The sequence below is a fragment of the Lepidothrix coronata genome, unplaced genomic scaffold, assembly GCF_001604755.1.
Source record: "Lepidothrix coronata isolate B3197 unplaced genomic scaffold, Lepidothrix_coronata-1.0 Scaffold102, whole genome shotgun sequence".
NCBI classification, from domain to species: Eukaryota; Metazoa; Chordata; class Aves; order Passeriformes; family Pipridae; genus Lepidothrix; species Lepidothrix coronata.
The window spans coordinates 148,974-161,112 of NW_016690282.1; the positions used below are offsets into that span (position 1 = coordinate 148,974).

At 45.0% G+C, this 12,139-nt stretch overlaps 1 protein-coding gene across 1 annotated transcript in view; it reads right to left on the reverse strand.

The window, feature by feature from the left end:
* Positions 1 to 7,154: 7,154 nt before the first annotated feature.
* MIEF1 (mitochondrial elongation factor 1) overlaps positions 7,155 to 12,139 on the reverse strand; it is a 9,831-nt gene continuing 4,846 nt past the window's right edge. Inside the window, exon 5 of the mRNA XM_017823443.1 lies at positions 7,155 to 11,398. Within this exon, the coding sequence (XP_017678932.1) occupies positions 10,592 to 11,398 (807 nt within the window). The 3' untranslated portion in view covers positions 7,155 to 10,591. The remainder of the gene's footprint in view (positions 11,399 to 12,139) is intronic.

Consider the following 12,139-nt stretch of genomic DNA (forward strand, 5'->3'; position numbering starts at 1 on the left):
AGAGACAGAGAAGTCTGGCAGCTCTGAAGAAAATTTAATTTACAGCACAAAAAGGTGGCGTCTGAAGGAAGATCAATTTGTGTGTGGGTCAGTAACTCCTGCTGTCACGTTAACAGCTTCAGCACCATGGATGTTATTTTGCTGCCCTGGATACTGTACCACGGCAAACAGAGCTCCTGTGATAAGCGAGATCCATCCCGACCCAGAAGCGAGGGGCCAACTGCAGGGGAAAGGAGCTGCTCGTGCAGAGTTCACTGCAGGAGAGAAGCCAAAGACGTGGCTGGGAAGCGATGAACTGCCCTGATAAATACAGCACGGCAGAGAGCCACCTCCGGCCAAACAGCATCACCAGGAGGTGGAAAACTATTACTCCTCCATTCACCCTCCTCCTTCATTAAGATGGAAGGTCAATGTATGTTCTTTAATTATTTCTTTCATTTTTTTTTTTAAAGTAAACATTGCAAAGGAAAAGAGGCTTTCTTCTTCCACCACCAAGTATACAGGAAACAAACATTCTGAATGCTGTTAGCAAGTACACCAAAGACCAGGAGGACGTAAATGTTTCCATAGCAACATCCCCTTGCACAGTCTGCAGAGGATGCTCTCGGGGACTGCCAGTGGCAGGGAAACAGGCCTCTGTAGCAGGGGAGCAAGGAAGGTGGGGAGCAGTGGATATTGCTGGGGTCAGGAGGGGAACCAGCAAGAGTAACTGAGACAGAGATGTTTGCTGTTCCCTGGAGTGCTGGGAAAGCTGCAGCCAGGGAGAAGGGCTGGCTGACACTGCATCAGGAGGGAGTGTGACCCCTACAGTGGCACTGGGCAGGCAGCTTTGGGCCCCCAGTGAGCCTCAGTGCCCCAGAGAAGGGGCAGATGGGCTTCCTGCTGGTCCTGGGTCCTGCTGGGGTGGCTGGGGAGGAGGGGTGAGTGTGAGAGCAGGTCCCCAAGGGAATTCTTGTGAGTGGTAACTTGAATCCTTTGAACCTTTCATCAGAAGGGACAGGAAGCCTTATCCCACACTTCATTGAACAAAGCATTTCCAGAGACCAGCAGGAATCTTTCTGGGAGACAGGAGTGTTGAGGGAAACATAAGGGAGGAATGAGGCAAAGCAGATAGACATTTTGAGCAATTTTGAGGGAGAATTACCTACAACCTCTATGGCACAGGCCAATTTGCAGTGCTCAGTTGCTTCTGTCCTCAATGCCACAAACAGATATCTGAAGGATCTTTTCTGCCAGATTCTCATTGTAAGCTCTTTAGAGATTCCTTTATAGACAATCCATTTTGAAACTAGATTGAAAAGCAAATATATGTGATTAAAGATCAGGCTGGGAGGTATTAGCATCCATCTTTTATTACATACAAACAGAAAGTAAGTTATCCGTATGCTCTGCCTCATTTGTTTTGGACTAGTACACCAAATGGAATCCCTAATAAATCATTCATTACATACCCACCCACCCCTTCACTGTCTTCTGTTTCCATCCTGTAATGTAAATATCCCTGACATTAGAAATGAGACTAATAAAAAAGAGGATTAAATCTGCAATTTACATTTGTAACTTACAGTTCAATTATTTTAGACAGATATGGAAACAATTCTGGTTGTCCACCTACATTTTTCTTACTGAACAAACATGGGCATGCCAAACACATGCTGATAGCTCACAAAATATGTCTCTCCAAAGGCTTAGTTACTCAGAATCAGCCAGGATGTGGCCAGCTGCCACAAGTAAAAACATTGTGTAAATCTGGTAAGAGTGAGGTGAGTTTTAACTTGCAACTTGCCCAAGCATGAATTTCCTGAGCAAAGCTACAACTGGTTGAAAATGATGTTCAGCAAAAAATATGTGTGAAGGAGGGGGTGCTGGCTTTTGTTCAGACCATGGGGGATATTTTTAGTTTTCTCGTTGTCCAGCCTTGTTTTATTATGATGAATGGGTTTGGGGGTCAAGAATAATCCCTCATGTGTATTAGCACACGTGGACTCAGTTTAGCACAGACACAAAAGCCTTCCCGTTGTCCAAGCAATAAATGAACAGAAACAAATTTCATGGCAACTATTGTTCTTCATGGGTCTGTAGTTGATGTGAGCCCCCTGAAAACTGTGTGCTCAGTGCATATCAAAATGTGTGTATCTGTATGTTACCAACACCTGCTGGAGTCACACGTGCCAGGTGTCTTGTGCCATTTTGTGCAAAAGGATGAAGAGGAGACTGACAATGCATATTGATTTTTTTCTAGCAGTGAGAAGTTAGCAAGAGCTGAGGCCTGACAATCAGGTTGGGACTATGAGACTGCAACATCTTGGCCAGCCACAGACACCAGTGGGTGAGTTAACAGCTCATCACCATTTCAGTGGATTTCTCTTTCACTGTGTCAGTGCCCCTTAGACTTGACAGCATGAGGACTTCTTGCTGCATCAACCCAGTGGCAGTTGCACTCCTGAACCTGGCCTCTAAACTGGCAGCTTCATCTGGAAAAGTTATTTGAGCTGAGTTATTTCAGCCTCTGTGTTCAGTGGGGGGAGGGGGGGGACACACAATCAAAGGCTGATAATACCAGACTATGCTCTGTGAGCCCCATCTGGAGATTTGTTTTTAACTTCACGTCACTTCAGAGTGTTTTGATGAGGCCAGGAAGAGAGACTGTGAGTGGGTATACTCTACGAATGAAGTAAAACAGAGTTCTGGGGATCTTTGGGGTGTGCATGAGGTGTCTTTTATTCTGATGCAGCAGGCAGCTTCAGCAAGAACTCTGATAAACCAGGTAGTTCAGATGAAGCTCTGAAACTCTTTTGGGGATAAATCACTGTTGAGGCTGTAGCTGCCCAAGTCCCTGGGGATGAACACTGCAGCCATTATTCAGTAATAATTTTCTACTCTTCATAGGCAGCAACTGCTCAGTGATTTACAAGAACACTTTGTTCTGTTTTCATATATACTTGTTTACAAAGGGGGAGAGAGAAATTCCTGGTGGATGTTGACACAGTTGTGATACCACTGAGTTTATAGCTTTTTCCTGAAGGAATGTCATTTTTCCTCCTAAGCTCTCTGTGTTAGAGGATTTGGCAAACATTGTCAGAAAGAATATTCTTTCAGAGGACTCTGAAACTGTTCTTCTCCCTGCGCTCGTACATGGGCTTGTGGGTGGCCTCAGCAGAGCCTCCTCAGATGCACTACAGGGCAGCTGGCCATGGGCAAGCTGGATAATAGTTCCCAAAGAGACTTTGCAGCCAAAGTATCATACTGAGTAGGTGCTGTGGCTTCTTAACACACTGACCCTCCTACTGCTATTACTGTGGTGCTTGGTGAGGGAGGTTTGCAGCTCTTGTGACAGGAGGAGGTTTCTGTGCTTGACTGCTAAGAGAATTGGTTTGAGACTAACCCCAGATGTGTCTGATCTGTCTGAGGAACTATCCACAGTAAACCAGCTCTGTTGGGGAGGTACTGTTGGCCTGCTTTTTTGGCACTCACAGGGTGAGACTTTGTTGAGGCCTTGTCCTGGCATTGTGATGACAGGACACATCTCCTCTGGGTCTGAGGCAACACAGGTGTTATTCAGGAAGGTAACATTTGAGCCATTCACCTTAGTCACCCAGTTTCAGTGAGACTGATTTGGATGCACTTATCAGAAACACAGGTCTCAGACAGGCTCTGTCTGGCCACAAAAGGGTAGGTCTGTCCCAGGACACAAAGCTTGGGAGCTACCAGTCTGCTGGTGACACCAAGCACCCTCCTTTGCAGTGCAAAGTGATGGACTGAAGATGGATCACACTTTATTAATTTTTTTTTTTTAACGTAAGAAAGAAACTACAAAATTAAATATATATTAAAAAAAAAAAAAAAAAAGAGAGAGAGGAGAAAGACTCCTAACCCAAAACAGTAGCTCATCGTTCAAGAAAAGGCACTGGACTAGATGCTTTCTACTGTCTCTCTCATGACCACAGGCAGAGATTTGGAAAAGAGAAGGTCTGTGCCTTGGTCTCGCTCTTGCCTCAGTAAAAACCGCCCTCTCTGTGAATGCCGGGGAGCTGGACCCCTGCCAGCCTGCTCTCTAACAAGCAACGTGGGAGCTGCGGCTCCGCAGCCTGTGGGACCACTGTGTCTTGTACTACCTTTGCTTCAGTGTATCTCAGCCCTCTGACAGTGTATCACTGCTGCTGTAAACAATCAGCAGTTGAAAGAGTCACATTATATTATCCAGATAAGTGGCAGTAGTTATTGTCTCCAAGGCCGTACATAACAATACTCTGTGCTAAATAAATTCAAGACTTTGAAGGCAAAAATGTCTTTCTGCCATACTGCCTCCAGGAATGATTGCTTCTTGCCTTTCAAAGGGGGTAAGGAGCCTGCCAGGGCATTACAGGTTTTGAAGTAACATCTGTCACGCGACAGGTAAAGAGCCAACACAGTCCATCATTTGCCATCTCTGCCCTTGTGTCTGTTGTCTGCTAGGCCCGTCCTTTGCAATGCTAAGCAGAATGAGAGGAGAGTCTTACAGAACTGGGATCATTGTAGTGGGATGTTTTATGGGGCACTATATCACCCCATGCTTCTGTGGAACAACAACAATTCTGCCACAGTGAAAGGCAGGGGAAGAGGTGGATTTGCACTGAACCAAAGGAACTGTTGCCTAAAAAAATAAAATCCGAAACAAAATCCAAAACACAAGCAAGCAACTTTTGCCCATTATTTGTATGGAGAAGGCTTTTCATGAAGAATGTGGTTAGCATTGAGATATATATATATATATATTTCCCCTGAGAAGCTTAGCACTGAGTGTTAATAGACAGATCAAAGAGCTACTTAGCCACAGGAGCCAGGAAAACTGAACCAGGGCAGCAAAATAAAAATCAATCTGGCTTTTAGTGTGTTTAATGTGATTTTGTTTAGAACTGACTTCTGTGTGAGGACTTAGGAAAGCTTGAGATCATGAGAATTTTGTCTCCCACTCTCCTGCTCTTCATAAAATGACAAGAACCCTTTCTATCTACAGAATGATTTCAGATATTCCCTGCCTTTGGTCTCATCACCCTCTTTTGCCTTATCTATTTGCAAGATTATTCCACCAGATCACATACTATAAGGATATGAATAGCCTGCTCACCACGACATTTCTGGCTCCATGACTTGTGAATAATGCGCTCCTTCTCAGAGTATGCTAGTAAAAATTTTAGACTGTGCTATCCCTGACTGTGTAGGGGACACACTTGTTAAATGAGAGCTATTTCAAGAAGGTGTTGAATCTAAAAAAAAAAACACAACAAAACCTGAGAGGGAGGACATTTCTTGAATCCCTTAGATCATAAACTCAGATCATAACTGAGCCTGACAAGAATAAAGAAGACAAAATCCAGATACCTCAAACAGTTCCCCAAGTGTCTAGATTTCAGCAGTTCTCCTAGGGCTGGAAGCCAATACTGGGTTTCACTGAAAGGAGGGAGAATTTCCCATTCCTTGCTTGCTTCATCTGTGGGCAAAGCCCAGCATTTCAAAATCCAGTCCCAGATTCAGTGAGCCATGCTGAAGCCATTGAATCATACCTAGTGCAGGTAGTGGGTAAACATATTTTATCTTATCTGAAAGAGAAACTCCTCATTTAGAAGAGGCTCCTCTTTTTTTTCCATGAGACTAAATGTAAAAAACGGCACAGCAGTGGTCTGCAGCTTTCCTGGAGTTTAAAATCTTAAAACTTAAAAAGACATGGATGTGATTAAGTATTTAGGAAAAAAAAACCAAACAACATTCATCACACAGTTTAGCATGATAATCTCAAATTTGGGGTTCAGTCATCCTTTTCTCCTCAGCTTAAGATTAGCTACAAAATAGGCAGGCTGGAATTTATTTATTCATTTTTAAAATTAAGAGATGTAAAAATAAATGAGTAAAATGTAAGATCAACTTCATTAATATCCAGGACAGGACTGTGGTGATATAACAGAGCAGGAAAAATATTATACTTTTTTCAAAAGTCACTTTCCTCCTAAACTGTTCCTTAGGCTAAGAACAAAAGAGATTCTGATTCTTTGCAGCCTGGAGTTCTGTTTATGCTTTTCTTCTTTGTGGACACTTGAAATAATTATCATCACTCTGCTCAATTATTTCTTCTCTCCATCAGTCACTTATCTTCTGATCTCTCCTCCCTATTCATGCCAGAACAGCTTGTATGCAAAGATGCAAACCACTGTATATACTAAGCATGTATTGTACGCTCTAGGCATTCCAGGGGCTTTGACTTGAGGGGGTAATACTTGCTGCAGATTCCACAGGCAGCTGATTTTAGATGTTCCTGTAAGACTCTGTATGGCATGAAATGTGCTTGATCTCATCTGAGCTGTTTCTACAACGGGACAGATTAGAGGAAAAAAACCAAAACAACACAAGCAAAGGGTATCAGGAAAAAAAAGAACTGTAGATTCCCTCATAAAATATCTTCCAAAATAATTAAATGTTAATTAGAGTCCTCATTAAAACAAGTCTCACAGGACAATGTTGTCACTGTAGCTTATCTGCCCAGATTTAAGAAGCCTGGGACCCAGTAAAAGCAACATCACTTCATGCTTTATTTGATGTCCAGCATTTCTGCCACACCTTCCCAAGCGGGCACTGGGTCTTACTGCAAAGAGCTTCAATACATCAGACACAGGTCCCTGGCAAAGAGGTTTCCTCACTGCCTCAAGGCTGATGCCTGGATAAAAGAGGAGTGTATTTGGCAGGACAGAGGACTGGCACATAAAAACCAAGGTGTGACTTGAACAAGGGCGGGGGAGTCTGCACAGGAAAGTTTAATATTACAGAGGCACGGAAGCCTCTGAAGTCTGGGGAGCCACATGAAAAGCAGGTGCCTGCCTGGGCACGCGGGCTATCAGGGAAAGGATAGGAGGCACCGCACCATAATTGCACATCATCTTGTGACTGGTGTGAATGCTGCCAGGAGCCGGGATGCTGCAGTACTGAGCTGATTGCTCCCTCAAGACAAGCTGCAAAGCATCGAATGCCCAGAGCTGCAAAGGGAAAGCAAGTGAATCAGCAAGGGGCATGTCAGTCCCCAAGCACTGGTTAGGTGCAGAATCATATCAGCATGAAGATGATGCATAGAGATGAAAGCAGAGAGAGATGTTCCTTTGTTTATAAACACACCAGAGACAATTAAGTTACTGTGGAAAGTCATTTTATTTCAGAATTCCACGCACTCTGTCAGAGACCATGCACTTGGACTTTCCCCTTTGCAAATCCACAGCCTCCAGGCCTGGGAGAGATGGGGCATCATCTCTTCATTCTCACTGCAAGTTGCCCACATACTAAGAGCGAGGGCCCTGATGGCACCTCGCCAGGGGGCAGAAAGCAGCCTCCTGTTTCCCACAGGGGAAAATAAATCCATCTGACTTGAACGAATAGCAGTGGAGCTCAGCAGCAGTGAAACCCCACAGCTGAGCACGTTGGTCCTCATCCTGTGGTTACAGGGAATAAGACGACAATCTCACAGGAAGCTTGTGTGAGCTAAGCTATAGCAGAACACACCAAGACATTCTTGGAGCCCAGGCAGCAACCAGCCCAACACATGCCCTGGGTCTCTTACAATCAATCTGTCTCTGAGCCACTCTGCCAGGAAGGTGGCCTGGAGCTGCCCTTTTTACATTCAGGTTCTCCTGCTCTGTGCTACAGATTTGACTAGGAAGGAGCCTACCTATAGGTAAGACAGCCCTCCAGGCTGTACATAAACATGTGCACTGCATTTAATACTGAAAGGTGCCAGTTAGACTTTGCAACATTCTGTTTGACCCACAGGCTGGGTACAGCATTACTGTAAGTTTCCCGCATTCTTACCCTACACCTTCTTCCCTGCCCCTTATGCCTGACCCTGCTTTTAAAAGATTCCTAGTTGCAGTGTGTCCCTATGACCCATCACATCTTTGGCCTTTGTTGAGACTGTCACTACCAGGGCAGCTATTGCCTGCTGTGGTGGCTGCGTGTAGGGAAGTGAGCATTTGCCTCCTGAGAACAGGCTTTGGATTGCTCAGAGGAGGGCAAAATGAAGGGAAGATATGATGGAAGTGATTGAATTCAAGTGAAGTTGAGTAGAGTCTACAGAAAAGGCAAAAAGGCAGCTTCAGTCTCGATTTGATACACAAATTGAGCTCAATAGCAGCAAAAAATGGCCATAAAATATTAATTCATTAGGTTGCCAGGAAGAAGTAAAAGCTTTCATGTAAAAAATTCTATGTACAGATATATATGTGACAACTGTTCTCAAGTCAGCTCAGACAGTGGTGTCTCCCTGTTCATATCTCACCTTTTTTTTGTATCTAGAGTTTGGATCACTTCCAACCACATTGCTGCTCATTTCTGTGTGAAGACCACGGTACTGGAATCAGCACCAAGACAGCAGTGACATCATGCTGAAGAAATGAACTTTGGGGGAACTCCTGACAACCCAGATATTTTAATATTTTTGTTGACCTTCAAGTAATTAAAAAGGGGGAATTTCCCCCAATAGCCTATAAGCTCCAAGTCTCATCTGTCTGCTTTTAGGGTAGGAAAGCTGACATCAGAAAGGCAATGGAGGCCAAGGAAAGGAAGAGGGGAAAAAAATCTGGGAACCAGAGTGAAGAGCAATCAACAGTTGACCAACACTGACTGCTGCAAAACTTACAAAACACACACTCATACAAATGGGATTTCTGTTAACCTCTGATAGACTATAGACTTTATATACACACACAAACTTCAAAGTACACATCTGGCAGTCTAGAAAATACCAGTACCCTAAGGATTAGATAATTTAAAATGCAATGTTGTGTTATCACTGTTTACAGAATAGTATCTGACACATTGGCTAAAATGGACGGATTGTCCAAGAAAGATGCTCCCTCCCTCATCTCACCAGCACTGCCTCTAAAAAAAACCAAGGGCAAAAGACTTCCCTCTGTGGTTCAGCTCCTTAAATTCACCTTGAAACTTCTCTGTCAAAGAAGGGGGAAGTTCTGAGAAGAAGGGAGGAGAAAAGGATAAAGGGATTCCTGCTCCCTCCAAGCCCTAATGTTGCAGTAGCCCTCTCCATTGGCTAAGGAGGCTGGACAGTAAGGGGGGGAAAAAGCTGGTAAAGTTGGGAAAAGGCAAGTATGTTTCTGTAACGATAGCTATGCTGGTCTTTTGAGATACACACAGAGCCCAGACTCAGGGGGACACCCTCTCTCTCCCTTTTTGCAGACAGCAGGCCAGATGGCTTAATGCAGAGTATACAGTCGACGGCCTGACAGTAGCCATAAACAAGAGTGGGCAGGTGTGCCCTCACCAGTTTTCTAAGAGTATTGTAAATTAGGAGCACTGGAAAGTCAGCACATGGGAACGAGGAAGGGAGTGGACAGCCACAGTTCTGGGGAGGAGACTAAAACACACACAGAGCAGATGGCAAACCTGATACACCTCTAAATGCCAGCTCTGTATATGTACCCTAATACCAGTGTATGGGATAAAACCTTGCTGATGACATCAGTTCAGTTCTATCACCTTCACAGACTTGTAGCTGGTGAAAATCTGGCTTGTGTGTGCTTATCACAAAGCCCGTTGAGGCATGCAGTCTTGTTTCCACCTCCTGTAAATCAGAACAGCCACAAGCTCCTGGGGAAACGATATAAAAAACCAATCCCCATTCCCATATGTGTCTCTCCCACCCCTCCGCCAAAACCCATCCTCTCTTCCTTTACGCCAGAGAGAGCGAAGGAGTTGCCTTGTTCTCCACTCCCGAGGCCATTCCCAGCAGATCTGGCTAGGCAGGAATGGCAAGCCCTGCTCCTTTGGCCTCATCACACAGCCAGACCACAAAGGTTCCTTCCTCCCCTATGACAGCTTCGATGAGAATTGCCCATACTGGAGGTTGTGTTGCAGCATACCGGACAAGCCTTAGCCCTTAATCCTGAACCCAGCTTGCAAAGGATGAGAAGGCTCCGTAGGAGCAGGAGGTGTGGGAATTCTCCTATTCCAAGCTCTACAGCCCTAAATACTGCCAGTGTAATTATGATCCACTCAGAAATACAAAACACAACCCTATTCAAAACATCTCACTCAGTCTGCCCTGCATGACTGGGTCAAAGGGACAAAAAAGAAAGGAAAGTGAGACAGTTTGGGACAGCAGAGAAAAAGAAACATGGGGCAAAGTCACGCTGGAGGAAATTAAATGACCTCAATGCAAGTCTGCTAAAATTGTCATTGGATTTACCAGCCCAGTTCCACCTTCTTCAGACCAAAATGGACTCGCTGCAGTAAGTGTACTACAGAAGAAAGAAGTGCATAGTTTGGTTTATTTTTTTGGTAGACACTTCAGCAGAATTTACGTGAAGATCTTAGAGCTGCAGTTTTAGCCTCTCCTTCCTAGCCAATGGGTACCTGTTGGGGCAGAGATGGTGGAAATGGACCAGTAGCACCAATAAATTCAGTGGGAGCACCAACTCCACAGCAGGAATTACTAATGAACCAAAAGGAGGGAGTGGTGGAGAGAGAGAAGATAGGGAGAAGTGGAGGAGACATAATTCGCAGTAATCAAAGTCTGTATTGGCTAAACCCTATCAACACTTCCCTAGGTAAGGCCCCATTACGTCTGCAGCAAGACCTCTGGCTCTGACAGAGAGCTGTAGAGGGTGTAGCCCAACTCATCCACTTCTTCAGGGGTGAGCTCTGAAAACAAGTTCACCTTGGGGTTCAGAGCACTAGGGAGGACACCTGCCTCCAAGTAGCGGATCAACCCCTTCAGTGCCTGCAAGAAGCGATCAGCCAGCATGTCCTGGGACCAGTCAGACTCCTCCTGGGATAGGTGCAGGATGACATTGGTGAGCTGGCTGGCAGTGAGGTGACCCAGAGCTGGGTTTAACTTGCATACTGCTTTGAAGATCTTCAGGCACAAGCAACGGCAGCCAGAATCCCCCTGGTCCAGGGCCCGGAGGCGAGCCGTTTCTGCTGGCCGCAGGCTCAGTCGCCACAAATTGTCATTCTGGGCCAATCGATGAGGTTTGGCAACAAGGACGATGTCACCCAGTGTCAGGGATGGTAGAAAGTCAATAAAAAGATGACGATCTGGATCATATTGAACTTCCAGCGTCAAATCTGCTGGGGGAGCTGCTGGACGGATCACATAGTCCAAGAGACTCCCAATTGCTGGCCAGTTGATGGAGCCAGCTACAACTTTCTCAAAGGTGTCTGCTACAGTTTTGGGAGAAAGGTAACCTCCCACCACACAGCGGTCCCAGTAGCTGCTCCCACGGGGAAAGTACTCTGGGTTTTCTCGACGCACCAAGTAGAAGCCAGGAATGTTCATGATAGTGTCCTCCCCAGGGATACACGACCACAAGTTCTGCTCCAGCATCAGAGGCACAATGAGCTGGATGTGGTCAGCTGTCACTACCTTTCACAAGAGAGAAAAGTCAGTAAGAACAAGCTTTCTCCCTCCACAGTCATTTTATTCACTATGTTTAGACAGCCTTCTGTCTGAAAGAACTTGGAATAAGGATTCAGCTGTCTCATTCTCCTCTCTGTGTGGGATTCACATCCTCCCTTTGTTAAAAGGCATTCTGAAGGACTATTTTGGACTATCAGTGGGATAATATAATAATATAACCCAAGCTAGTGCTTACGTGGTATGTACTATTTAGAGACCTGACATGGACTGCATAAAGATGAATCATTTTGCCTCATATGCTGCCTAAGTCAGCTGCTTGGATGTGAGATGCAGCTGGCCTAGGGCACAGCAACGCTACATGACAATTTCAAACAGGAGGCATGAAGTATTAAGTTTCTAGACAAGCTTAGGTTGCCATGGTTTAATGATGCCATGCTACAGCTAGGTACACTGCCCTCACCTGGTCTGCCACATTGTTCGGAAATAGGTCATTAAAGATCCCTTTTTACCAATGTGATTAAGATCCCAGATTTAAGTTTCACTGGCCCCTCGACACTCCATTCCAGAGCTCTGACTCATACAAAGAAGTGTGCCTCTAAATCACTCACTATAGCTATGGGCATCTTGGAGATATTGTAGCAGGGACTGCTGGCCAATCTAGTCTGTCATGCATTTAAAAAAAAAAAAAAGTGTAGGGAAGAACTACATGATAACACAGGAGTTCTAAGGGAATATCATGTATTTGGA